General features: G+C 40.6%; 1 protein-coding gene and 1 long non-coding RNA gene across 5 annotated transcripts; one reads left to right on the forward strand and one right to left on the reverse strand.

Moving 5' to 3' along the window:
* PLEKHF2 (pleckstrin homology and FYVE domain containing 2) lies at positions 1–20,707 on the reverse strand. Of its 4 annotated transcripts, none has more exons than XM_066565185.1 (3): positions 20,595–20,625; positions 19,735–19,786; positions 1–3,378 (listed from the first exon to the last, which is right to left on the reverse strand). In XM_066565185.1, the coding sequence occupies exon 3, from the start codon at positions 3,362–3,364 to the stop codon at positions 2,615–2,617; it is 750 nt and encodes a 249-aa protein (XP_066421282.1). In that variant the 5' UTR covers positions 3,365–3,378; positions 19,735–19,786; positions 20,595–20,625; the 3' UTR covers positions 1–2,614. The 4 variants fall into 4 exon arrangements, with proteins under 4 accessions (XP_066421282.1, XP_066421257.1, XP_066421266.1 ...); XM_066565160.1 differs by lacking the exon at positions 20,595–20,625 and adding an exon at positions 20,183–20,315; XM_066565169.1 differs by lacking the exon at positions 19,735–19,786 and having other exon boundaries at positions 20,595–20,707.
* On the forward strand, positions 20,552–27,429 carry LOC136566168 (uncharacterized). The gene is made up of 3 exons (XR_010784996.1): positions 20,552–20,597; positions 25,076–25,164; positions 25,506–27,429. It is a non-coding gene; the product is annotated as an uncharacterized lncRNA (long non-coding RNA).
* The last annotated feature ends 302 nt before the right edge of the window (positions 27,430–27,731 follow it).

The following is a 27,731-nucleotide window of genomic DNA, read 5'->3' on the forward strand; positions in this document are numbered from 1 at the left end:
TTGAAGCTATACCATGTATTTGTAAATAAAATAATTTGACAGAACAAGATTACAAAGTATGAAATGAGCCCTTTCAGAATGTTTTAACTACAAGAGAAGTCAATGTTCAGTCCATTTTGTAAAGTTTTAAACAAATATCACTGAGGAATAGGAATATTTCCATAAAACACCTTTTTTAATGCTTTTTTAAAAAGCTTGGACCATATACAACAATTTCAGGTGAAAAATTCCACACGCACGCATTGGTTTGGTTACAGCTTCAGGGGTCAGTGCAGCACAGTGCAAATTTCATTCACAGATAAAAAGATATATGAAGTAGGTACAGGTACATTCTCAAAATACAGGATGTGATCTAACTGAGAAACCCTTTTCCCACCACCAAAGGGTGCTGAAAAGTAAAACATATGGAAACCAAGGGGAAAGTACACAAGGAGATGGGACTCCTTAATAAGACAAGTTAATATTTGACAGTTTAAGAAAGAGGAAACAATTGGATAGGGAAGAAAACAATTGTTAGTCATTGGAAGGTATGTACGAGGGATGTTTGGACTTTGATTCCATAGAAAAACTGAAGCTAGCAAGTCTCCACTCCTAAAATAGAAATACCAAAAGATACAAAACGTAAGCACTATTAACACAAAGTGCCTTCTCAGAACAGCCCATTTTCCCTGCTGCAGGGTCCCCACTCTCTCATCTTTCAAGGAAAAAGTATATGCAACTCTTTATTTCCACCAGCCTTTCAATATATACAACCTGGCAATTTTACAGAATCTTCCTGGTCCCAAGTCTGTATCAAAGTGTATTTCCCTTTGTGTATTTATTTCCAAGTAGAACAAATACTCCTCAGTGCTTCTAAAGAAAGCCTTATTTTGAGAAATTTTCTAAGCTAAAAATACTGATGCAATTTTCACCTGAAGCAATGTCTTGCAAAGTATGAGTGTAGAGTGCCTCTCTATAGATGCTAAGTGCACCTTTAGCTAACAGAAATCTCATGGAGGGATATGGCTCTGAAGTACTCTGCTAAGTTTTATAAAAAAAATATGACTGACACTTTCAGCATACAGAATGGGAGACTAGTGCAACATGCAGCATTGACTGTTTATTCAATAAATACTTAACCCAATTATTGCCAACCAAGGCAAACAGTGCAGAAATTGTCATGTACAGATACAAAGCTTTAACATTTTTTTGTATAAAGTCAGCCACTACTATATCCATACAACTATTTCAAAGAGGTTTTTCTGCTTCAAAATTGAGGTTATCATTATAAAAATACAGAAACATATATTTGGGGGTTTAACATGTCTTTGCAAGTGTAAATTCTGCATTTATATGGGAACACGACACTTCTGTATTCAAGAAATTAAAGTGAACACTATGATAGAGACATTTTCTGCACTGACAATTTCATGATAGTCCTTAAATACATCTCTCTTGGTCCTGGGTATACATTTAAAATGAACTTGCATCTCACATTTATCCTGAGGTCAGCTGTGTAAAAAGGAAAGCCAGTTTTACAAGGATACTTGCAGGCTTCTTGTTCAAAATATGAGGTTATTTTTAAACAAGCCAATAAAACTCCTGGGGGAAAGAAAAAACCCAGTACTCTCACCAGTGTTTTAAGAAAAAAACTTGTGACATCTTTGGGAATTACTTCCAAAAATATGTAGGCTAGCACACCCAAATGCTGTATCACCCAACTAAAATTTCAGTATGCATTTGCCAAATTTGAAACTTAGAAACTGTTCTGAAACCAAGTATATAAATCCCCATGAAGAATCTCCCTAAGTTTCTCATCTCAAGATCCCAACCTACAAAAGAACTTCTGCAAGGAGAAAGCTGCTGAGTCCTGTGGGAATCTGCAGAGTCTTCAGGCCTGCCTGCACAGGTGAGGACATAACATTTGGGTGTCCATCATCCAACATGGGGTACAGTTATGACCTTGTCAAAGCTCCACTTTGAACACAGCAGTTATTTTCAATAGCACCAACAATCTCTCAGATACCAGCATTTAGGCAAATACAGACATAAAATAGGTTTGTTTCTTCCTAGATCAGTACAATTGGTACAAGGCACTGCTTGGCATAGGAAGTCATAAGTAACAGCAAAAAAAGAGTTCCCAAGTTTTGTGACATTTAGGTTTGTGCACTGGATGACTTTGTAATTAATTATATACCATGGCTAGAAAAATAAGACAGTCTACAGGATTAACAAAAACATCACCATCCCGTGCATGCTTAGTTTTCCTCCCTAGTTCTGAAAAAAAATCCCACATAACATATCAATGTGAAACATTAGAAAGTATGGGTTGTTAAATTAAGAAAGCACATTTCATTCTCCAATCTTCCACAAAAGTCTAACCCAGACACAACTCAAGTAAACGAAGTTGGGAAATATTCTAATAACATTTGCATCAGTCTATCCCTGCAGAGGAGAAAAAAAACAACTTTTGTCTAGAGAATTCATAGATTGAGGCACATTGCAGTTGAAGATATTCAGGCATATTTCATGGCTAGAACAGGATTTCTCTGAGGAACCTCACTACAGACTTCCCCAAAAGCAGCTCCGTATGGTTTGAAACACAACTTGCAACACATGGAAAAACATTTGGTCCTTAATCGCTACTGTCTTCATCATCATCATCATCAGATACATCATTTAAAGATGACTTAGGTGACTGGCTGTAGGAGTCTGACCTAGTGGACTGACAAGCAGTCATCTCCCCTGTAGACAGAAGATCGTAGCAGAAGTCGCAGATTCTCACTGGCTTGGAAGACTGGCTGGGGAGCAGGAACCTCTTTTCCGAGCAGGGCCCGCACACGACGAAGCCGCACTTGCGGCAGTGGTGCCGGCGGTTGACAGGCGTGAACTTGGCTTTCTGGCAGCGCATGCACACCGTGGCTTCCGAGTCCGGCACCCACACGGCCGCGTGTTCATTGCTGGGGGTCTTCCCGCTTTTGGAAAGCAAATCGGAAACACATTTATTTATGTGGTTCATCCACTCCGACTTCTCTGTAGCAGTGGCTGCATAAACCGCAAAAGACTTGGTTGGTGTCTTGATAAGCCACCCATTCCGTAAGTCTCCCTCATCCTGGATGGAATCAATAGTGACGTTCTCCAGTGGAATTATGTGCTGTTTGTTGTATTTCTTCTTCTGGATGACAATGTTACCATAAACAAGAATGTCGTTGAACAGGAAAAACTGCCTTGCTTTGGGCTTCTTCCTACAGAGTTTTGTTAGGACTCCCTCTCCAATCAGAACACGGCCAGGAATAGTCAGGGGTTGACCAGCTGCTCCAAAGCAGTTTTCCACGATACTTATTCTTCTAGTATTTGCCTCGCTGTTTGCCAAACGATCCACCATCTTTCACAAGTATCCTAAAATCAGAAAAAAAAGTTTGTTATTACAAGAGGACCGAATTCAACAGCAAGCAGCCTTCCCCAAGGAAGGTACCAACCCCGCATTTCTTAAAATATCTAACAGGACCTGCTGGCTGAGAAGCATTGACTTGGGTTAGATTTAAATAAGTATTAACACCTAAGAATTTTTAGCAACCGATTAGTCTTTTTTCCAAAAGCAAAAATGTTCTATGCAGATGACAGCTATCTTTATCACACAGACAGCACCTACAGCACTGCATTTGGAAGCCTCCAGCAACAAACCAGTTCCTCTTTAGTAAGGCTACTGCACCCTGGTTTAATGCTCATATTTCTCTTTATATCCTCCTGCACCTTCTCCAGATGGCAACAGGAAGTATCATCCATCATTTCAAATTCTAATGCTACAAAAACATCAAGTTAACTGAGCAGCCTGGAGACCCACATTAGTTTTAACACAACAAACAAATTATATAATTGCTGTTCACAGAGGAAACCACACTCCCCAAACTAGCTCACTACTGCTAATTTTTTCCAGTATGCAAACCTTAAATCATGAGCCAAAACCATGAATCTACCTGCTGGAAACATTTTGTACAGGCCATAGCTTGCACCCCCCACTACCTCTGCTTTCATGGCAAACTCTTGAGCCAGGAACAGGGTGTGAGTCACGGCTGGTGGCTCATCACCTGCTTTCTGCTGCCTTCATTTTGCAGGAGTCCCACAGTCTCCTCACCTACATGAGCCACATCTGCATCCATCACATTCAGGCAACCCAGAGGATAAACCACACAGCTCACAATTGCTCCTGAGAAAGACTAAGTGACCTGCACCAGCTCAAAGTTTAAAAAAGATTACTTATAATTTTAGGAAGTGCTAATGAATTGTATGGTCCCATTACAGATTAAAGCCCCACCTTGTTGTTCCCCAAGTAGCAAGTAAGATTTTTTTTCTTGTGTGAGATAGCTAAGGCATCCAACAGGGAACTAAAATTAAGAAGTCACTACAGTGATTCATACCTTGGCAAACCACTCTTTAGCCTCTTTTGCTCTAGAATTTCCCAGGCAGAAGTCCGGCAAAGGCAAATCCTGCCAACCTGATCCAGATCTGCTCCCTTCAAACCCCTTGTGAGCACAGCCATGAACCTGAACTGTTGTGCTTGATGGAGCAGTGAGACATCTGGCAGAGGCAAGTGCTATGGACAGACTTTCTCAGCACACAGAAGATGCTACCCCATGCCTTGCACAGGGCTGATGCTCACAACACCCCTTACTACAGCCACAGCTTTGGACGGTGAAAAGAGCAGAGCAGCAAACACTCCAGTGCCTTCTACCTGTGCTTCACAACATGATCCCAGGTTGGGAAGTGCTCTACATCACCTACTTTTTCGTTAATCTGCACTGCCTGCCATCAATACAGCATCAGCCTACAACTGAGAGGAAACTGCGCTGAGACACAGCTCAGCTCAGACTCCATCGCTCTGCTACAACCTGATGCTGGCAATCTTCCTCCTATGAATCAAAGCACAGATACTTCCTTACAAAATAGGGATGAAACATCTCACCAGGCCTCATCTAAATAAATATGTTACCTGTGATCACACACATTTTAAGTTACTGCTCTGAAAGTGTAATTAGTTTCACACTGAAGTAGTTTGACAAGTGAGCTTGCACAGATATAACTACCTTTTTTAAGCTCTGCACACATTATCTTGTATCGAAGTCTGACATTCAAGACAGAAGAACCTCTAAAAGTTATTTCTCAGCACTGTTTTTGAATTTTCTTTACATGCCTCATAGCATTAGCACAATACATGAGTATTGTGTTAACTGGTTTTATGGTTAGGATAAAGCCACCAAATACAAAACGATTTTAAACTGCAGAAGGTGAAGACAAAATACAAACTGCCAAGTAAAAAGTAGTAAGAAGGGAATGGAAAAGAAACTAGGAGCTTTTTTATGTGTACTTGCTGCTGTCCTAAGTTCCAAAAATCAAATTCAGGTGCCTGAATGCTGAAGTCCAGAATCTGGAACAACAGTTAATTTCCATTAACTGCCAAACAACCATTCCCATTTAACAATGTAAGAGAAATCAACAGCCTTTGCAAACACCAAAACTGAACCAACAGCCCTTCAAACTTAAAAAGCATGGCCTCAGTCACAGGGTCAGTCTAAGGTTATTTAGTAATCCCATGCTCTCCATGAAGTGGAAAAGGATATCAGTCATCAGAATGCAAAGCAGACAGCCCAGAAAATACATTTTTCTGCAGGTACAAATCAACATGCATCACTTATGAACTTACACTTTTATACAAATTATCTGCAAGTTACATGCTTTTGGTAGTCTGCAGGGGGGAACACTACTGCCAGCCCACCCCCACAAACACAACCATATTGAAGGGTTTCAGTGAAGCAAGCTCTCGGTGTGAAGTCACAGCCACCTGTAGGAAGCAGTTGCTGCTCCACAGCTCCAACTCAGCCACTGCACTCCCCGCCAATAAACTGCAAACTCAGTTCAAGGCCACTGCAAATCTTTCAAAATACAAGTCACTGGGAGAAGAAAACAAGGAAGAAAAAACTAAAGGTTTTAATTAACTGTTCCCTAGGACAATTTAAGAGAAAACAACTCCAACTAGGAACGTCTAATAATCATCATGGCTTGAAATCAAGAGACACGACTCCAGAACGTCTGCCTAAGACTATTCTGAGCTTGTTGTGAAAATAATCACTAACTGGACCTTAAACAACAATCCTGGAAAAGTTAAAGACTATTATGAAAGACAAGATAAATTGCATCTCTTCTAGATTGAAACTTTTTTCTGTGATGGATAAACTATTCCCACCTGCCAGCCTCAAGCCTGTAAATGCCAGAGACTGCTACTGCCAATTCCACCTTTCCAAGGCAATAATTGTATTTTCCCACACTAACAGATTGGACCTTTTAGAATAAGCATTCAGATATTTTTCTCTTGAGTTTTTTAAAGAACTAAAAATTAAAAAAAACATCTGAAATCCTATGCACACTAATGCTCATACTCCTTCACTAGCCTTTTGTAAGAAAGGAAGTAAGTTCAGAAATGGAGGGGAAACTATCCAAAATACATCCTGATTACAAATAATCATGAAATGTGACAAAAATAGAAATACAAGAGAAGATATCCCTAACTAACAAGAGCTAAAGTTACAAGAAGTGCACCTCTTGCTCTCATGAGCACACTGACCAAGAGATTTAAATTAAATACTGTTTGGACACACAAAGGAAGTTTTAACCCCAAGATGTCACAGTCCAAAAACAAAGTTATCAATTACCAGTCTTTAAAAATTTCAATCTTATCCTAAAGAATATTCAGATCTATTGTAAGAGATAGCAGATCATCATGCCCTGGAACTGGGTGGCAATATCCTTCTCTCTTCCAGTTAAACTTTATTCTGAAGTTTCTACTGTTGGCCACCATGAGAAACAGATACTGCATTACTACCCTGAAGATGCAGGATGTCAAGACCTGATCAAACAAAGCGATTCCTGATTAATGGCAAATTGCTGAAAACGTACCCAAATCCTTCCTCAAGCAAATGAGGAATAAACCAGAACTACAGGCTTTGAAATAAAAGGTCAGACAGCTCCACTTAAGGGGAGAGTGTCTTACAGTTTAGTAAGACACTTATATAGTCTCAGTTTATGGATGCTGTGAAATTCATTCACACTTCTATCATATGTGACTGATTTCACACTTCTGGCACACAAACTCCTAAAAGTCCTGAGGCCCTCATGCAAGGTGGACTCCATTTGTGACGGACTGCTGGTCCTCACAGCCATCAGATTCATGTGCTGTGTTCAGATGGCAGCACAATACTAGCTGCTAGTCAAAACATTTAAAAACCTGCCCCCAAACAAACCAAAAGAACACAAACAGATCACTTTGTAAGAAAACTAGCTACGAAGAGCTACTTCCTAAGCAGGGTTTAGCAGCCATTTCAAATAAAAAAATCTTAACTCACAAAATGCTGCGATACCTTCAGTTTGTCCCTCTCACACACACACTCTTAGTACCCTTCATGATGAAAATGCTGGGCAAAGGCTTTCATTTCCATGGCATAATATGCTATATAAAGGTGACAAAATACTCATGACACAGAAAGCCCCAACTCTTCTACAACATAAAGAATTGGTTTTGACATTTAAATTATATCCACTTTATTTAAAAGAAGCTTCTAGAGAAAGAACAATTCTGATATCAAGCTCTTGCTCCTCCATTTCAGTCTAATTTTACACTTGTATCCTGTTGGTGATAACAACCACCTTCAATGTGATCAAACAACAGACATCACTGAAATTTTTGAAGAACTAACAAGTTATCCCCTTACCTAAAACACAATCCATGCTGAGGAAGTCACACACTTACTACAGTTATTAACACTCCAAACTACTGCATCAGGAAAATAATTCTATTAGGGCTGCTGTGCACTGACAAGTCACTTTCTACATAATTTTTTCTTTCTGCCACTGTATCCTGGAGACCAAACCAATGCTCTCCCAGGACTCAATGCTTCTACAGGTCTTATTTAAAATAGAATGTTTATTTCATATGCTAGCTCTGCTTGTGGCAGTGACCGGGCTAAACTGCACAGAATTGCTGCAGCTGAGGACAGACATAAGGAGTCAACCAAAAAGAATGCGATCCTGGCTGACATAGTTACACCCAATTCACTACCAGTACATTAGCACTGTAGCAGTTAGCATTAGCACCATAAGCAGAACCACAAGTAACAAAGGTGCTGGAGGGGAGAAATGAGATGAAAAAGCTGTTATGGCACAGTGAGGCAGGCTGCATGCAGCTCAGCACAAAACATTTCCTCATCCCAGCTCAGTGCATACTACCATCAGCAGCACTCCCTTCAGGCTGTAGGACAGGCACAGAGGGTGCACAGGAGAGAGACACAACCCAAATCCCAAGTTTCTTCAGCAAGACAGCAGAACTGGCAGTGTTCCATTACTTCTGGCTTGAGCAAGAACAAATCAAGTCCAGTGTACAGTCCCTGCTAACAATTGTTAATTAATAAGCATCTAATTTTTAGTATTATTTTTCTTCAACACTCCTTCAAGGGAGAAAAATATTACTGACCTTGTCATAATTGTCAGTTAATCTATCATCATCTTTGCAATTAGCTATTAGGCTGCTAACAACTACATTTATCACATTGCATTAATACAAACCAGGCAGTCTGTATTTCTCAGAGTATGGTATCAGGACACAGGCAGTTTATCCATTCCTATGAATACTCATAGTTAAGGTGACAGCTTTAAAGAAAAACAGCTTATTTAAGCTGCTGCAAAAAGCACAAGAGTTCAGAACTGATCACAAAGTGGTCCATCCAGTCCTAAAGCTGCAGCAGGATCCTGGATGGTTCAAAGCCAGATTCAGTAACACAAGTCCAATAAAAAAGTGTCACTAACCACACCATCAGAATGGCCAAGTGAGATCTAGATATGGGTGCACTGAAGCAAATCTAGGGAATAGAAAAGAGTCAGAAATGGAGGAGAACAAAAAAAAAAAAAGGCAGAAACAGCAGATCTAAATCAAAGCACGTCATACCTTGCCACGCAATAACATGTAAATAATTATCCAGTTGTCATAGAGAGCCCTCTTCCCACACCTGCACAAACAACACCAGGAACTCTGCTACACCACATACATTCAAATTAACCATCCTTCTTACCTAAAGGTAACATACATGCTTCATTAAAGTTTCTAAGTCTTTTAATAGCAGGCAAAAGTTACAGGTTTTATCATGCTTGACTCCACAACTTGAAGGTTCTGAATAAAACAAATTTCAAACAGAAATTCATTGTACTTCATTATACTTAAATCACACAAATGAAATATATATGAAAGGTACAGAAGAGGGTAATTTTTTTTGCAAGACAGAAACAAGTAAATTGTATACCAAAGACAGACAAGAACTATCTGCAGACCAGGTATCTAATGTGCATTAAATGACTGGTTTGTAAGAGGACTCATTATTTGGAAAATATATTCACAGAGGAAAACATCACTCTTCCTAAAAAGAGTTCATCAGGCAGAATCGCTCATTTAGTTATATGGAAGTATTTTAGTAACAAGTTTAAAGTAATTATTATATATTAAAACATCAAACTCCTACAATTTTCCTCTTGCACTTTACCTATGCAAGGAAGACAGGCTAATTTGAGTTACAGCTGCATAAACACCAAAAATTAAGTTACCCAGAACCCTCATACATCCCTCACTTAAAGCTCTGTCTGACACAGTAGTATCACTAGATTTTGTGGACAAACTTCCAACTATACAGGCATCTCAGTACTGTTATACAGTATGGTGACCTCCATCAATATTATATATATTGCTCTTAAGAGCAACATTTGACATTTTGCACTACTGCCAAGCAAAACACAAGTGTAAATTTCTGAAGTACAACCTGTTTAAGGAAACTTGTCCATGTTTAACATGCTGAAAATAGCTTTAGTGTGGAAAATCGCTGAACTAGAAACACATACAGCAGATCTGATACAAGTAAGAAGACAAATCAACATGTTTGAAATCTTACTTCAGCCTCACTAGTTACACCTCCTACCCTGCATCCTTCAGTACTTCCAGAGAAGGCTGATATTGATCTTGTCCTGGCTGGCAAAATTACATTTTCTATGGACTTAGATCTCATCAGCTGTAATCAGAATCCAAGCATTCAAAGGTGGCACAAGCCACCTTTACAGTCCTTGACAGGTAGGGCCAATAACAACAGCTGGATTAAACATAATATAGAAAAAGACATTTAATTAAACTTTATTTCTATAATTTAGCATGTAAAATAAAATACTGAGGAAAATTAAGTGTTAAGTATCCATCAACCCATTTTTTAATTTCTTAGTATTTCATTCAATTATCTACAGTTATTTAAATACATTTGTAACAATTAACTGATGGCTTTTTTAGTGTTAATTATATATTTGCATTATTCACCACTTGCTTTTTATTAAATAGTAAAAAGACCAATTTGAGCATAAAGTTAAGTGAAATTAAAAAAATTCACCCACAAAAATATTATGTTGATAGGAGATATGGGTATGACAAATGTTTTCTAAAGGTCTTATCACTGCTAAACACTGACACGACAGCAACAACTAAATGCCTGTCCTGTGCTGGAGCTAGGTGGATGTTATTTAAAACATAAGACAACAACTCTCACTTCAAGAGAAATACAGCCTTGTAACAAGCAGTTCTCTTAATGATTCTCTTCAAAAAAGTGTTCCCCAAACTGCTGTATTTAACAAACAGTCTTGCTATCATTACCATGACCAGCTGGTAAGGATATAGAGGATAGCCCCAATAATATATCAAAGATGTATCAAGTGCAACAAAAAGCTTCATCCCAATACTGAAAAGAAAGAAAACCAGAGATATTAAAGAGACTTTATCAAGGTGCAGATGATAGCAGGAAATGAGGCAATAAGATCCCTCTGAACTTCAGCATAGTCTTTATCCAGATAATCACTTTTGACTGACCTGGTTAATAACTGCAGTGTTCAGAAAGCTACTGATAGTGGGACAGAAACTTTGACTTGATTTACAGACCAAAAAAACCCTTTTCCTTACAGCAATGTAAGCATTGAATCTTCAAACCATTTCCCACACCCTTAGTAAATAATGGTATTTAATAAAGGCAAAAAAGCTGCAAGATAAAACACTAGAAAAGATGATGGCAACACCAAGGCTGCTTCAGATTCCAGATGCAGAGATGCTTGCAACATTTTATTCTGAACACTATAAAGAAAGTGTAAGCAGCAATCAGTAGCACACTGGCAGGAAAGAGGGTGTTACTGTGGATCTCTCCCAAGTCCCATTTTATGATTCTCATGATTTTTAGGATTTTCTATATGAATGCATTTTTTCTTCCCCCCATGAAGACACATCTTCCTGCATTGTGCAAGCCTGTGGAGCAATGGCTGCAGTGTGGGGAAACACAGATTAGCTAACTCACCCCCTTACTGGTATATCCAGTATGACCCAGCAATCTTAACCCTTCATTTGTCTCAACCTGCTGGCCAGTGCTGTGGCATCAACCACAGAAACCAGGCCGGAAATATGTTAACAGCAACCACATCACTTCATACTGTAATGTGCAGCCTGCGAACGCTCTGCCTTGACAAAACTTTAAAAACCTTCAGATTATTTCTGAGTCCAGCATATAGTCATGTCCAACTACATCATGGAAGTCATAAAAGCAAATCCATGCATTTGTCTGGTTAGATGTCATTATAAACCTATAATTACTATAATGAACCATATGACAGTTCATACAAACTATAATTAACTGTTTTGTTTTTAACTTCTGCACGTGACTGTCACAAACCAAATCCTTCTAAAATTCTTCTTGAAAGCACAGTGTAGATATTCTTGTTTTAACTGGCTGACATCTTATAGTTTAGTAATTCTTTCTACAAATTACAGTTAATTTTTGTATATTCTAATTTCCATCTTACAAGCAAGGACTGTTCTTTCCCTTTAATTCAGCAGTTGTGTAATAATTGCTCATATAATGTAAATAATTCTAAATGTATAACAACAACCAAAACCTCACTTTATTATCAAACCTGCACAGCAGGTGCATTGCTTTTCAAGTTTGCATTATCCAAAGGAGTTAGGAAGTCCTGAGTTAAGATTGCCTAGAAAGGCCAATTCTATCTTCAGGACAGAGATCATTTCTAGGGAGATCTTTCAAGATGTATGACCTTATATCCCCTAACCCACTCAGAAGCTCATTTGGGTACAGAAAGCTATCCTTAGCAGAAGACTATTTATTTTGCCAAGCAGCATATGTATTAGCACAGTAAGAGCAGAGCTGTTTTACTATGCAGGCTACTGTGCTGAACAATCACCACACTCCTTGAGCTGCTGTATACAGGCAAAACCATCCAAGTTCTGCACCTCAGCTCCTCACAAGGTTTGGTATTTAACACCATAAACCTCAGCTGGAAATAGAACACCGACTTAACCTGCTTGTAAACAGAAAGTCCAACTCCCACATCCAGAAGGGTTATAATTCTAAGTAATCATAGAGGAGACACAAAGAAAAGAAAGGCATGCGGAAGAGGGCTGTCCCACCAGACACGTCTGGCCTGTTTTAAACCTGCCCTGCATGAAGGATCAGAGGAACCACCTTGGCCATAAGGCCACGTGCAGGAATAGCAGCACCCCTGCTCCAAGCAAGAAACATGTGGCACCCATGAAAGAAACAGAGAAATCCAGAATTAGCAAGTTCAAAGCTGCTCCCACTATCTTCTGCTCGGGGAAAACATGAAAGATGGAAATGCAAGCAGTACTAAAGGGTTTGTGCCACAGGGAAGTACATGATCAGGAGGCCTCAGTGCACTCCTAGACCAATTGGAAGGGGTTGTATTTCCCTCCTGTCCCCCTGCAGCACCAGAAGTCATCCCTGAATGCCTCTTAGGAGAGAAGATACCTCATTGCAGAAGTCCAGGAGGAAAATTCTTGTAAGTGGCCCAACTTTTTAATGAAGTCAGCTGCTTATTACCACTGTCAGGCTTCTATTTACAATAAACCATGGTAGCTGGTACTGTTTTTGTCTTCTGGTGTGATAGAGACAGAGCTGCTGCTGGGAAGAAACATTTAATTCTTCATCCCCCACCTGGCAGTCAGGGGTTGGAGCAAACAGAGCAGCTATCTAAACTAACTTCTGTGTCCTTACCCATCTCTTGATAAGCTGAGCATTTCCCAAGCACCTACACAGGCTTGTATGGCTTTGAGCAGCACTTTGGGAGCTGAGGTGCTGCCACATTTAGATGAGAAAATTCTTAACACTGTTCAAGATGTGAAAGAGAAGGTTGCCAGCATGAGCATGTGAAATAGCTGGAATTAAAGGAATTATTTAAAAAGCAACCAACCAAAAATATACACAAAAAAACCCACAAACAACACAAACAAACAAAAACAACAACAAAAAAAACACAGCACACAGCCAAAAACCCTGAAAGCTTGAATTCTGCAGAGATGAACAGGCAGGCCTGATCCACCATGAACAGTGCTCAACTTTGACAAACTTGTCTCTCAAAGCACAAAAAGCTAGATCTAGGCAACTACAGGCACAGGCAAATACTTGCAGCTGTCAGCATACTAAAACAGGGATAAGTAAAAAGGTTGATATTTTGTATATCTAAAAATTATGTATTAATAAACTACATAACACAAGCATGCCCTTTAAAACTAATTTACAAACAACTGACTAAAAACGTCCAGTATTCAGATAAAGTTTTTGTTGTCATAGGAAAACCCCTCAGTATTTTGACTTGCCATCTGCAGGTATTTAAGAGCACTATCAGTGGTTTAGTTTAACTTCTGGTGCTAGCAAACTGCATCTTTCATTTTAACCAAAGCACTGGGGACATACACCAGAGTACAGTTTCAAAACCAATTTCCACAGACCTGAAGTTTAAAAAAGCTGAAGTTTTCCACAGTTCTAAGTAGATAAAAGACATCAGAGGAAACATAGCCAACAGATCAACACTTTAAATGTGCCTGTGCAGAGGACAGCAGCCTGGGATCCTGCTCCACCTCAAGAAGCTCCAGGAGACACAAACCCCATCTGCTGAGTCGGTGCCTAAGAGATCACTTGACCAGGCAGCGATACCAAACACTGGGATGTATTTTTCTGTTTACAATTAAACGTTTCCCTACTCCAACTGTTTAGCTGTTTGGAGAGCCTCTCCCACAAAATGTTACTCTCCAGTTTGGCAGCAGGGACAGGGACTCGCCCCTCCCTTGCAGGCTGCCTGGACAGGCGCCGGGTGTGCCCCTCCCATCCGATACACGGCTTTGCAAGGAACAGCTTAACTGCGAGAGCCCCCTTCGACAGCACCGGGCCACACTCCTGGACGAGCAAATGACTTGACAGACATACACACTTAACATTAAATGGACATTGGGTGAGAGGCATTAAAAAAAAAACCCCAGCCAAAAGGACCTGACCAATTTCTGAGCAAGCTAGAGCCTGCTTCAGCTTTGTCAACCCAGCGTAACAAAGAGAACCCACTGCATCAACATTTTAAGTTTTAGAAAAGACCTATTTAAATGCTTTTGAGGAGGGGACACAGCATCATTAGTATAGAAAAACACAGATGCAGCTGTTCTACAAGAACTACTGCTAAATCCATCTTGCAAGCAATTTTGCAAAACCAGATTGGCTGTGTGGTTTGTTGTTGTTGTTGTGGATTATTACAGCACACACGGAGATAACTTGTTAATGGCTACCCAGACCTCTCAGTCAATGTGAAAAAGAGGATTTGGTTTCCAGTGACTGAAATAAATTGCATTTTTCAGCATGCTTCTTGCAGCAACTTTAACTGACAAGTGTAGAACATTCACAGAAAGATCTCTATACATCTGTAAGACACAAGTATACATTAAAAATAGCACCTCCTGGATCTCAGGGCACCTGCTTGTTTCAGCACCTGAGAGCTACCAGACCAGCTACATGTTCCAAAGACCTTCATCAAGTACACAGAATTTACTTTTCCTTTTTTTTTTTTCCCCACAAACGCAAACCTGCATTTTCCCACAAATGCAGCCTGTTCAGTGGCTCATGTATTTTTATTATGCACAGGTACTTAAGACAGTGCTAAAAAAAAAAGCGTTCTGTTTTAAGTTTTCTTCAGTTCATTTTTATTACCATTATGAGAGAAGTTACTGACTTCACTAACAGTAACTAACTTCACTAACAAGGACTAGAGGACAGGTAATAATTCACAGCATGACCAAACTAGAGAGAACTACCAAGCAGTCAGAGCCTGATGAGAGCCATTAATTTTCTACAAAGTACTACAACACAAAAGGACTTTCACTTTTAGCAAGCCATGTTTTAAAAGAGAGCAAAGTTTTCCCATGGAGGGTCACAATTTACAAGCACAGCAGCATAACATAATTGCTATTTCATTTTTATTATATCAGTTTTTTTCACCTGCATGTGTTCTTTGAATCCTGTTATAGGAAAAGAAGCTACGCAACAAAGAGGTTTCTTTTATCAGCTCAGTAATTTTAAGCATTTCCACAAAACTAAACAAGACAAGCCAAGTAACAAAACTCAACCTTCTCCTCTCTAAGCAGATGCAACCACCTCAAATTTCTCCTGCTCCTGACCCACCTAAGCTAAGAAATTTCTACTTTGAGGGGTAACCCTAATAATATATCATATTGCAGAAATACTTTCAGGAGGCCAGGCAGCTGATTGCTGACCTAACAGGATCAGACATAACACTGCTGGAGCACATTTTCAATATTATAGTAAGAAAAACAGAATATATAGACATACTGAACTCTTTCAAATTCTTCACTCCTTAATTAAAAAAAGATCCAAGCAACTTCTACCACTAGTTCATCAGCAAGAATGGACTAAGGACAAGTATGACTGGTTGCAGGGAATCCTTTCCCTACTATTTAAAACCACTGAAACAAGTTGCCCAAATTTGTACCAAAAATGGCTCATACCCCAGTAACCATGTGCAGGGCTGGCATCAGGAGATCCCAGAGATGCAGGCAGCCAAAACACAGCTTAGGGCTTGGAATCAAACTACATGCGATTTTCAGAAAGCTTGACAACACTGAAGTGCTGCAATCACAGACCTGTCACTGCTGATCCCTAGCAGTATTTAAAATATCTTTATCCAGCATTATTTAAAAACACATAAGCCAATATGGCAAGGGTTGAATTCTCTTTCTGAGCAAGGGACATAAGACCTTTCTTACATCAAATCCTGCTACCTGGTGACACATGGATGAGTGATTAAGGTCTAGAAAACTGACATCTGACAGCTATTAATAAAAGCCAAAAGGAAAGCTATAGCAATGATACCATAAATAAAATTTGTCACTCTTCAATGCAACTAGCTTTTCAAACATAACCTGTGTGTTAAAAGGGCAGTTCACTTGCCTCGATGCTGTTAACCTAGATCAGAGAGAGGGGTGGAAGGGGAACTAATCACTGTCACATACAGCTTTCAGCACAGAAGTACACTGAAAATCACTCTCAGAAGTTTTACATTACCAAGTATTGACAGCTAAGGCAGGAGAAATTTAAAGCAGAAGGAGAAGAGTAAAAACAAGGAGTTATTTCCTGAAAGAACCGTTTAATCACAGCAGCTTACTGTAGGTGATGGACTTCCTGGGAAATGCACTCACTGGCCCTTTTCCCTTTCACTGCTTGGCAGATGTGTTTGATTTATTAGTTATATGGAAAGCAACTGGAGTACAGACTATACAGAGGACAATTGGAAAACTGCACAGAAGTTTGCACTGAAGTTAACCCACACAAGGAAGATGCTGGCAACCTGAACAGCTGTGTGTATGGTACACTGTTAATTTGGTTAGCAAATTATGTGTACACTTTAGAAATGCAGATGTTAAAGAACATGCTGTAACTTTTCCTTTTTCAGAAGGCATATTAAGCACTTAAAAGCAAAACAGTTACCTCTAGATTATATGCTGGAGGCACAAGAAGCACTTAAAAAAAGCTAAAGCTGCTGATACAAAGATCCTATTTATCACTACTTAGCAGCCCCTGCGTCTGCTTGAATCAGTAAAATTTCTCAAGAGACTGCCTCTCAACACAGTAAATAACTGCTTGCACGTCATTACATTCATCCACATTCTTACAACCTCCATTACATTGGGGATTGGAGGGCAGGCTGATGCAGCAACAACATTCCTGTATTGAAAATCCTTAACTTTCAACTGTTTTTTTTTTCTTCTTTTGGCATGTGCAGCAGGATTTTGGCACAGAATGACAAATGCCAAAATCCTGCCACATTACATACACAATACACTTAACACTGTTTTTTACTGTAGAAAAAATGATGCAAAGAGGAAAAAATAGAAAGTCACTCCCTTCCATTACATTTTTAACATCCTTAAATTATTTATGGTCACTAATAAGCTAAAAAAATCCCAACCAAATGAACAAAAAAAAAATCAAAATATGTTTTTGTCCAAAGAAGCAGTACTCTTACCAATGTATGCAACTGAAGTCAAAATGTGTGCATTTTTGACTGTGTAGCATTGAAGTGACAGGCTGAAAAACAGGCAGTACATTCCTCTTCTAACACTTCTGCACAATAGTATTTATTTTCATAAAAGGAGAATCTTTGTCCTACAAGTCTCAATCAAGCCACTTCTCATGTGTACAGACTCATTTATTTCAACTGGACTACTCCTGCAGCCCTGAATTTGCAGGACTCTACTTGCTGACATAATCCTATCCTACAGTTCACGACAACAATAAAATAATCTTTAGTAAACATATTCTACCATAGAGTAGTATTTCACCCCTCTCAACTATAAAAACAAGTCCTCCAATGAATCATGAAGACAAAAGTTATCCTACAATAGCAAACTTGGCACTTGCAGCATTAGGGAGAAAGTTTTAAATAAGTGTTTCTATTTCAGAAATCCATATTTGCCTGTATGTATTCTCTTTTGGAATATCATACTTTCATCCAAATACTGAATTAATTCATAAAAGTACTAAAATATACATATATAAGCACGATCTATAACTTTAAAAAAATCCAAAAATTAAATGGAAAAAGTAAGCTTGAATATTAACACAGCTTGAAATAAGTCACAAACGTACCTTTACAATTTGAAGCTGTACAGAATAAAGCTTCATCTCCTAGTACAAAATCAAGACTTCGTACTTCTTACCTATCATGATCTAAGAATTGTATTAGTTTTTAATACTGGGATTCCCTTACTTGACATCACCCATTAATAGGTGCACTTTAGGAACAAAAACTGGCATGCCATTTTGTTTGCTAGGACACCACTTCCAACATTTTATCTAACATACATTTTCAGAAAATCAGGTCTGCAAATACTAAAAAATTCAACTGCACCTTATCTATGGGCCATGCCTTGATGCAAAGCTTTCACTTAAACATCTCTAGCCCTCTTTGGTGAAGACAAGCCACTAAAAATGCTGTAAGTGTATGAAACCAGTGTTTGTACTCTGCCATAATTGCTCTCATGGGGCTTTTGGCAATGCTCTGTCATATCGTGCCTCACCTGAAATTGCAGTTCCACCTTTTTACTGCTCTGAAACTACCCTGCATCCACTAACCACAACAGCAAAACTTAGAACCTACCGTACCTTTTGAATATAGCAAACAGTTTGCCAATGGTAATTCTTGTAAACTAAAGGGCTTTAGGGCACTATGGATAGATCCTTCTGTCACTCTGGGGACATGTCTAATTACTACAGTTAAAGCCCAGCCCTTGATTTAAGTGAGACAGGACAAAACTCTAGCTGAAAAATTGTTTCATCACTGCATCTAATGAAAACTTGCTTTTCAGGTAAAAAGATGCTACTCTCTTTCTACAGAATACAACAAGAAAACTGAACCAGCTTCTCCAGCTAAAAATTTCTACACACCAGCTCTCATTTAGCATTTAAGGGACTTCCTCTATGTGGGCTTCTATGCAGAGCAAAACTCTGACATACCAAACGGCACACAGCTGATTTGCATTCAGAAGGAAGAATTTGGGACTCAGGCACACAACACTTCACTTTCACTGTTGTTTTCAACAAAATTGGTGGCACTAAAACTCTTGGGAAAGTATTATTTAAGAAAGTGAGCTGATATAAAAGACATTTAACAACACTGGGCTTCCTATTACCCACTGGAATTAGTCAACAGTATTTAGATTAGAGGCTAAAAGCAAGAGCACTGCCTTCCGAGCTAAAGAACCGATTCCATTCTGCATGCTGATGACTGCACACAAAGCAATTAATCTGCAGGATCTCAGTGCTGATTATACTGCTGTCTTTAAATACTTCCTTCAGACAGGCATCCCTAAAATAATTCAATATACAAGTATCAGAATTTAAGATCTGAATATTTAAGTTCTCCTTATTTCAGGAGAGAAAGAGGAATTTGCAGTCTCAGTTCTGAAACAGATTCCTGTGTTGTGGGTCAGGTTTTAGAGTCACTTTGCCTACTGTATTAACCTCATCTGACCTTAAGCTGTTAGACACATTGAAGCTTCAGCTATAGTGTTTCTCAAATAAGCATCAACCCTTTCAGTAACTCTTAGCACAGCCTGAGGACAGCTTGAATTAGAACTTAATGATGCTTCTGGAAGCATTTGCATCAATTGAGCCAAAAGACAATCCTTGATCTCTGGTTAAGGATATAAAATGTCCTTTTGGTTATCAAAAGCCATTGTACTGATGCTTCACGTCAAAACTCGAGTTACAGCTATTTCCCTTAGTAAGGACAAAGCCGATGCCAGGACGTGCTGCTCAGCAGACTCACCCATCGCTTTCTTGCCGTGATGAGCAGTTTTGCCATTTATAAACATCGGTGCCTACGAACATAAGTATTTCAAATGAGGCGAGAGGAAAAACATGCAGCTGTCTTTTCTCGAGCTACTTTCAGAAAACAGCCTATGAGCCATACGTATCTCTGGCAGACTAGTTACAGTCCCCTCAAAACAGGCGAATTTCATAGAGAAAAAAAAAAAGCACCTTATGCTCGCAGCCGCACGACTCGCGGTTCCGCTGTTTTTTTTCACAACAGTACCAACACTTTTCGGGCGACTCGCTCCGAGAGCGACACGGAGTTTCACCGGGCAAGCGAAGGGTCGGGGGCAGCGCGGCCCCGCCAGCCCGCCGGGGCAGGAAGCGCCCTCTGCCCGCCCGCCTGTCCCGCCGCCTCAAGGCGTCTCGGCGGAGTCACGAGTCGAGGAGTTTCGGGCACTTACGTAACGCCGCGGGGCCGCCGCCGTTGTTGTTGTTTCTCCCCTTTCCCGAAGACGAAGTCGTTTCCGAGACCCTCGACTCCCTCAGTGCCCTGGGACAAGCCAGCGCCCGCCGCCGTCGCTTCCTTCCCCAGGTCCTGCCCTCCCCGCCGCCTCCCTCCCTCCCTCCCTCCCTGCCGGCGGGACGCGGCACTGCCCCAGCCCCGCGGCAGGACAGCGGAGCCCAGCGCCGCCTCCCACCGGGAGCTCCTTCCCCCCCCCGGGCAGCCCCCGGTTCCCAACATGGCCGCGGGAGAGCGGCCGGAGTCCCGGCGGAGCAGGGCTCCACAAGGAAAGTTTCTCTCTCGCTCTCCAGCCGGCCCCGACCCAAGCCCATCCCCAGCCGCCCGGAACACGGCCGGACAGCACTACTCACCCGGTACAGCCCGCTCCGGCCACCGCCTGCCCTATTCGCCGCACGGCCGCGGTCATACACCCCGCGCCGGGGGACGGGCTCCGGGACACCGCCCGGCGGGGCGGGGCCGCCGCCATCTTGGGCGGGAAGGAGTAGCGCCTCAGCCGCGAGCCGCCTGCCCTCAGAGCCGCCCTGAGCGGGGAGGGCGGGCCGGGGGCGGCTCGGCCGATCACGACCCATGAGTGGCACCTCGTGGAAGAGGGATGCTCCAGGCAGGATAGCTGCCTCGTGAGGTTTTTTTAAAGAGATGTTCCTTGTGGACGATCGCGGGTTTGTGTTTGTGCCTGTGGCTCTAAGTGTACTCGCCCAGAGGTAATTTAGGATGGGCACGTTTTTGACCACCTCTCTCTACGCAGCAGATGGAAGGGAATTAGTAACGTGTCTCAGTCTGAAGAGTTGCTGGTCAGCCTGGAGAAACTATGGCAGAAGGGCTCCCACCAGAAACACTGTAAGCACAAGGAGCCCCTTCCATCTTCTGTGTCAGAATTTTTTGTGTGTACACATCGAGTCACCCAGAGCAGTATTTACCAAATCTAGCCGGCTGCTCGGCAGCTCAGCTGATCCTCCAGGGTTTCCAGCCATTGATGGATGCATTCAGGGGGGAAGGGGGAGGGGGGAAGGTTCTGAAGAGTTTTGGAGCAAAGAGAGGTAAGAGGGTACAGCACCATTCACTTCGATGATGTTGCTCTAATCCCAAAGTCTGCTCTGGAAAATGGCCCAATGGGCTTTTTTTTTTTTTCCCCTCAAAATTTCACTTATATGTAATATGGCAGTTTCATTTTTCAAATTTCACATTATTGAGCAATAATGTGGTTGGCTTTTCTGGGGATTAAAAATAGGTAGTGGGGCTTTCCAGTAGTAATCATGAAACTGCTGAACTTTCTGTGACTTCCAGCTGACTTTTCTATCCCAGCTCAAACAGGGACACAGATAGGCAAGACCCACATCACTGAGCTGTTTCTCCTCCTGTGGCAGAGGCACACAGGAAAGGGAGCAAGACATGGAGGTCTGAGCACCCTCCAGTATGACAATCTGGTCTTCCACTTCCCTCTCAAATCCATCCAGTGTGTCAGCCTGAGCTGTCATGTAATTACTCTTAATGCACTGATTTATATAAGGCGTGGGCCAAGCTGTTTAACATGAGTTTTTTGGAAACGGGTGCTTGTGGCTTAAGCCACAAATCTCAGATTGTGTGCAGCAGGGTATATTTGGCAGGTGCTCCATGTGTAAAGAATTCAGGCACAGCCAATATTTAAATTGGCCACAAGTGTCTTCATTTTGCAACTTCCAGTTGCAGAGAGATCTTCACACCAGAGGATCTTTTATGTATGGGCTGGGATGGTTCTTGTGAACCAAAAAGATCTCTTTGTGTTGTAAATTTCTGTAGATTTAACTTGTCCTCTAAATCAATTTTCTTGGCCTCAGAAGCAGCTTCATGGTTAATTAAATTTTCTTTCATGCTTACAAATAATTTTGTAACACCCAGCCGAGTTAAGATGCAGGAGAAAGCTGGATACAGGCAAAGTGAAGCAGTCCTAGTGTTTTCGCCTGCATGTCTGTGTTTTAAGTCTCACCATGAAGTGCAAACTGACATTGTTTTCTGAAAGGCTTGCAAAGTGTAACTAACAGCAGTGAGATGCTTTTTCTACCATATGTAGTCATGGAAAATCAGCACAAGACCTTAACTCGGGTTAAGAGAAGAATAAGTAACCTAAGTAATAAGTAACATAAGTAACAGGTTGTCTGAGGAAGGCTAGGAACTAAAAGTGACTTAATGTTATCATGCAAAGCAACTTCAGTGCTGTGAAAGCCTGCCATAATTTTTTCTGTTATCTTCCTATATCTTCAGAATTCTTTTTTTCCTACTGAATGGGATTTTTTTTACTCTATTTAGCAAAAGGGGAAAATAAATCTGAAAATGGTCTGTTTGCAAATCCTCAAACACTTCTTCCTAAGTATCTATAAAAAAGTAAACATTTGACCTAATTTTTAAATAGTTTTCAAAAACTTGGCTAAATGCCAGTAATTCTTGCTTTGTATTCACTATATGGAAATGTCATACAGATCATGCATGTTGGTTTCAATGGTGTTTTTGTATTTATCTATCTTTGCTCTTATATGTCAGCTTTGTTAGTACTGCAGAAGCACTCTTGCAAAAAACTGGCTGTACAGAGAAGATGCATAGAAGGCAAAGGATGGGAGGTCATGGGGTGTTCTACTGGAAGAAGTAGACACTAATTTACTTTACTATTTCACATAGAGCGATTATTTATTTGTAATTTTAATTTAGCTGAAAAAAACTTCTTCCAAAACATAGTGTAATCTAAAGTGACATTTATTTTTGCTCTCTATTTATAATCTTACTGTCAGTTTGCCAGAGCTGTGCTTTAAGGGCGGAGGAAATATCTTCTTCAGAAAATATGAAATAGCAGTGATATGCTGCAGTACATGTCTTACACTGTGCTGCCTTATGATTTTTGAATGGACACTGTTTGCACACAGCTGTATCAGGGCTTGTGTTTTCACTTCAAATCTTCACAGGGATCACATGAAAATTGAAGCAAATCTGTCTGGGCTTGAGCCAATGCAAATAGTTTTTTCAGTAAGGATTTTTACTTCATCATGTCAGTGAGACATTTACACTATTAATGAAAGCCTCCAGTAATGGGCTGTCTACAACTCCCTTGGCTTACAGGTTTCTCTCCAGCAATTTGAAAATTGCTGTGAACATTTCCTTTGTGTTGACATCAAAGTTCTGATGGAACCTCTTTGAGGTCGCAGCTTTCTTTAACATATAAAAATGCTCCAAAATTTTCAGCACTGTTGAATGAGGTTTTTTTTAAAAAAAAAAAAAAAGTAGTTTTAAGGAAGTGAAAAAGTAATATTTAAAAAATTTATAGAAACCAACATATATGTAGGTTCAGAGATTTACTGTGTAAATCCTTTAAAGGTGTCTTGCCTTTAAAAGCTGGAGTTGGAGATTTTTTTCCCTTAGAGTTTCATGTACAATGAATTACCTACTGGTAGTCAACTGCAGTTTGCTTCATGGAAGTCCATTTGTCTCTCCCACAAGCTCTGGGTTTTTTTTCAAACGCTCAAGCATCAGTTTTGCAGATAGAACTTGCAACTAGAACCTTGCAGTGTTTGTTGTGCTTGGGCTAGAATAAGAATCCATCCTTCTTACAGGTGAGTAGCACCTGAGTTGTGTTACAAAATGAAATCATTAGAGATTTAATTATTAACATGATATATTCTTGGTCAGCAAAATTCAGTCATGGTATATTGAAATGGGATTTTAAATGCTAATTAAAAAGTATTACAAACAATGAAAAGAAGATCTTTGTCTTTTGCTTCTTTATTAAATGAAATTCATTTTGAAGCAGCAGCATCTTGGCTTTTCTAGCTGATGGAAATGCAGAAATGCAGAATACCTTCCCAGCTTTAGATTACTTCTTCTTTATCACCTGCAAAGGGAGACCAAACCCAGAAATTTAATGCTATTTAAGGGGCAATTAAATGCTTTACTCTCAAATCTTGCCATTTGTGAAAATGAGAATGAATATGCAGAACTGGTGATTTCTAAGTTATCCTGGTCTCAGCTTCTGCACTGGAAGTTTGTTTGGCTCCACTGTGTTGTGTGTGACATACCCCTGCTGGTATGTCAGAGCTTTTGGATGTGTCCTTCTGGAATGTTACTATCTTTTCTCAGTGTTTTGTACATATACATTTACATATACATCTTTAGGAATTTCATTTGCTGCCTTGCTGAATTGTGTAGGAACCCTTTCTGATGTTTCTCACACTTTTACTGCTGTGTTATCCATGAAGTATTTTGCTGAGGAGAGCTGAACTGTGTGTTTTAGGGATGGGGGTTATAATAGACACTTTTCCATTATGATTTTTTCTTATGTGATTTTTTTTTTTTTTAATTGCAGAGATTTCCTATTCTATGGTACACCAGGGACTGGAAAGACACTGGCACCAGACAGTTGCTAATGAATGTAGCCAGGGTGAAGGGGGAGTAGTCTTTTTTTATGAGAAATGTGTCAACTGCCTGAGTGAATGGGTAGGAGAATATAAATGACACTTTTGTTTATTATTTGAGCAGGTAGGATTGAAATGTGTCACATGTTCTGTCTGAGTTGTAACTAATTTTCTGTGCTCAAGAAGAAGTTTTTTCATGTTTTGTCAGGTCCTTCCACAGAAATGGGACTGTCAGTGTTTCCTTTTCCAGTGGAGTTTTGTGGGGCTGGAAATCTTGGGATGTATTGGGAAATATTAATAACGCAAACAAGAAAATTTTGCAAAGCACCACCATACCCCTCAAAAAAACCCCAAACTAACCAGTTCTAGTGCTGTTGTAACCATAATGTTTTTCATGTATTTTCCCTTTCATACAGTGCTGTTTTCCTGATGTCAGTGTTCCTGTGTTTGCCTTGTAGGCCTGCCAGATGTGACCTTCAATTGTTTTCCTGGATGAGATCGATGCTCTTGCTCCTGTATGGTCCAGCAAACAAGACCACGTTCGTAGGTGGGACATGTCTTGTATCTGTATAGAAGGTGCTTGATCTTTGTGAAAAGAAGACCACAACCTATTTAACTTGATGTGACATCTTCATTGAACCTGAAAAATAGTAATTCAGTGCTAGTGAATTTCAGATGATTTTTAAATGAGAATTGAAAACAATTCACTAAGCTTGAAATCAGCTCAAGGTCTGTGTTATCTGTATTTAGTGTCTTAAAATGACTCTTTTGCAAATCAGCATCTCATCATTGAATCGTTGTCCTTTTTGAGGGATCAGTGGAAATAGTTATGTGGAACTGAAGAAAATTTATGAAACCAGTGAATGAAAATCATATTTTTTCTGTTAGGTCAGTTGTTGGAACACTTCTGGCACTAATGGGTGGCTTTGACAGTGGAAAGGTTCTGGCAATCAGAGCCATCAGCAGACTGGAATCTGTAGATCCTGCTTTACGAAGACCTGGACACTTTGTGTGAGAATTCCACTTCAACTTGCCAAACAAAGAGGTCAGAACTTCAACTCAGCCTTAGTGCTTATGAGGCAAAATCCATCTTTCTAACAAACCCCTGTAACAAAGGTAACATCACAGGGCAGTGTAAGTCTCCATCAGCAGTGTCCAGTTGAACACCAAAGAGCTGTCTGGAGACTGCATTTGCTGTGGAGGCCAAACCTGGTACTGGATATGTGTGAGTAAGATGATTCCAACAGGTAGTTATTGCTCGGATAATTTTTGGTTTCACTTTGACCTGTGATATAGGAAATAGGATGCTGCCAGACACCAAAATGTTTAAAAAAGAATGAGTTCATGAATTCATTATAAAGTATGGCTGTAGCATCTTGAAGGCAAAATAAATGGGGTGCACACAAGAATTTCTTTTTGGGAACAAAAGCTTTGATCAAGGCTGGTGCTGGAGCAAATTAAATGTGTTGGGATCTGATGTTCTTGTACTTATTAACAGAGACTTGGACTAAGATGTAAAGCACACTGCAAGGCTTGGGAACCTTCTAGCTCATTAGCAACAGCTAAGCAAGAAAATGGGTATGTAGCAACCAAAAAGTTTTGAGATGGGGGTGGTGTGTGGGGGACAGTGTGTAAAATTGGAGCCCTGGTTTTGTGGTTTTTCTCTGGCTATCACTCATACTTTTTAGCACTTTTTGGAAAAAAAAAGATACAAGGCTTCTTGGATCGAAGGCCAGTAAAAGTGCACTTCCATAAAGATCTGCCCTCAACCCAGCTTTCCCACACCAGCACTCCGTGTCTCTTGGGACTCAGCGCCTGCTCCAGGGGGCAAGCCTGGAGTAGCAAGGGTGGTCTGAATCAGGGGGTGTCCCTGCAGCCTCCTCGTGGTTCCAGTCACATCCTGTCATGTTCAGGCAGCACATGAGAGGACACTAGACTGAAACTAGCACTAGAAGCTGGAAATTAGATCAAGGTGCTCCAGTCCCAGCTGTCCCTGGACAGGGGCAATTCCTGTTCTCCCTGTCCACAAAGAGAGACAGTGTTAAAAAGCCACTATGGAATGGTCCTAGAGTGACTGGGAGAGACTGAAGGCAACCAGGGAGACAAGGTGACATAAGAGCTTCTCCAAGGATGTTGATTCCAACCTAGGGACCCTGTAATCCCATGCTACATCCCAACCTCCTGCCATCCCCCCCACATACACACCCCTTTGGGGACCATACCCTGGCAAGCTCATCCCAGCACCCTGTGCCTGCTGAGCCAGCATTCCCGAGACCCCCCCACTCAACCAGCACTGTTCCACCACTGTGTCCCTGCCTTAATCACTAAATGCTGGACTGATGCCAGAGGGGTGTGTGGTTCCTGGGTGTCCCCATGCACTGGCTATGTGTCCCAATGGTGTCAAGTCCAGTTGGAACATACCCATGCCTTGATGGGTTTGTGTGTCCTATGGATCTGCATGTCTAAAAGTAGCACGCCTCTCCAGGGATGGAAGAACTGATGAATGAGAAATTAAGTAATTCTTTTATCCTCTGTCATTCTATAAAGTGATGAGATTTCACCTGTTGATCATCTTTTTCTTTGCTCTTCTTTTGTTTTTCTCCCATGTTTGTGGTTTTGGCTCTTTTCCAGTTCTCTCCCATTTCCAATGTGTTGCTTCCTGTGCTGCTGCTGCTCTTTTTTCTTTCTCTTTTTCTTGCTGCCTTGACTCTCCAGAGCTGACACTGCTACTCTGCTTTCCAGCTCAACTCTCCAAAGGCTGAGGCTACATTTATCTGCTCACACAAAATAAATTACATTAATTTCAAACAGTCACCATTTCCCTGGGTTTTTTCCTCCCCAGTTTGGTCTGGGTTCTTTTTTTTGCTTCTGCATATGCTTACACCAAATTCCTTTCAGCTGCTGACATAACACCTGACAACACGTGAAAGGTTCTGCTTGAAGGCAGGACAGCTGCTGCTTTGTGAGTGTAGAACACACCAGAAGGGTTAGTCTGCTTCCACGCCTTCTAGCCTATGGTCTACCAGACCTACTGATGGATTTCAACTGGTGTATACTGGCCTCTACTGGTACCTGACACCCATTTTTAATGTTTATTGTCCAAATCTGTGTGCT

Source organism: Molothrus aeneus, chromosome 1 (genome assembly GCF_037042795.1).
Source record: "Molothrus aeneus isolate 106 chromosome 1, BPBGC_Maene_1.0, whole genome shotgun sequence".
In the NCBI taxonomy this organism is placed as follows: domain Eukaryota; kingdom Metazoa; phylum Chordata; class Aves; order Passeriformes; family Icteridae; genus Molothrus; species Molothrus aeneus.

What these genes read in the sequence shown, in the direction of transcription:
- PLEKHF2 (XM_066565169.1), bottom strand. Translation starts at nt 3,364, where the DNA reads ATGGTGGATCGTTTGGCAAACAGCGAGGCAAATACTAGAAGAATAAGT.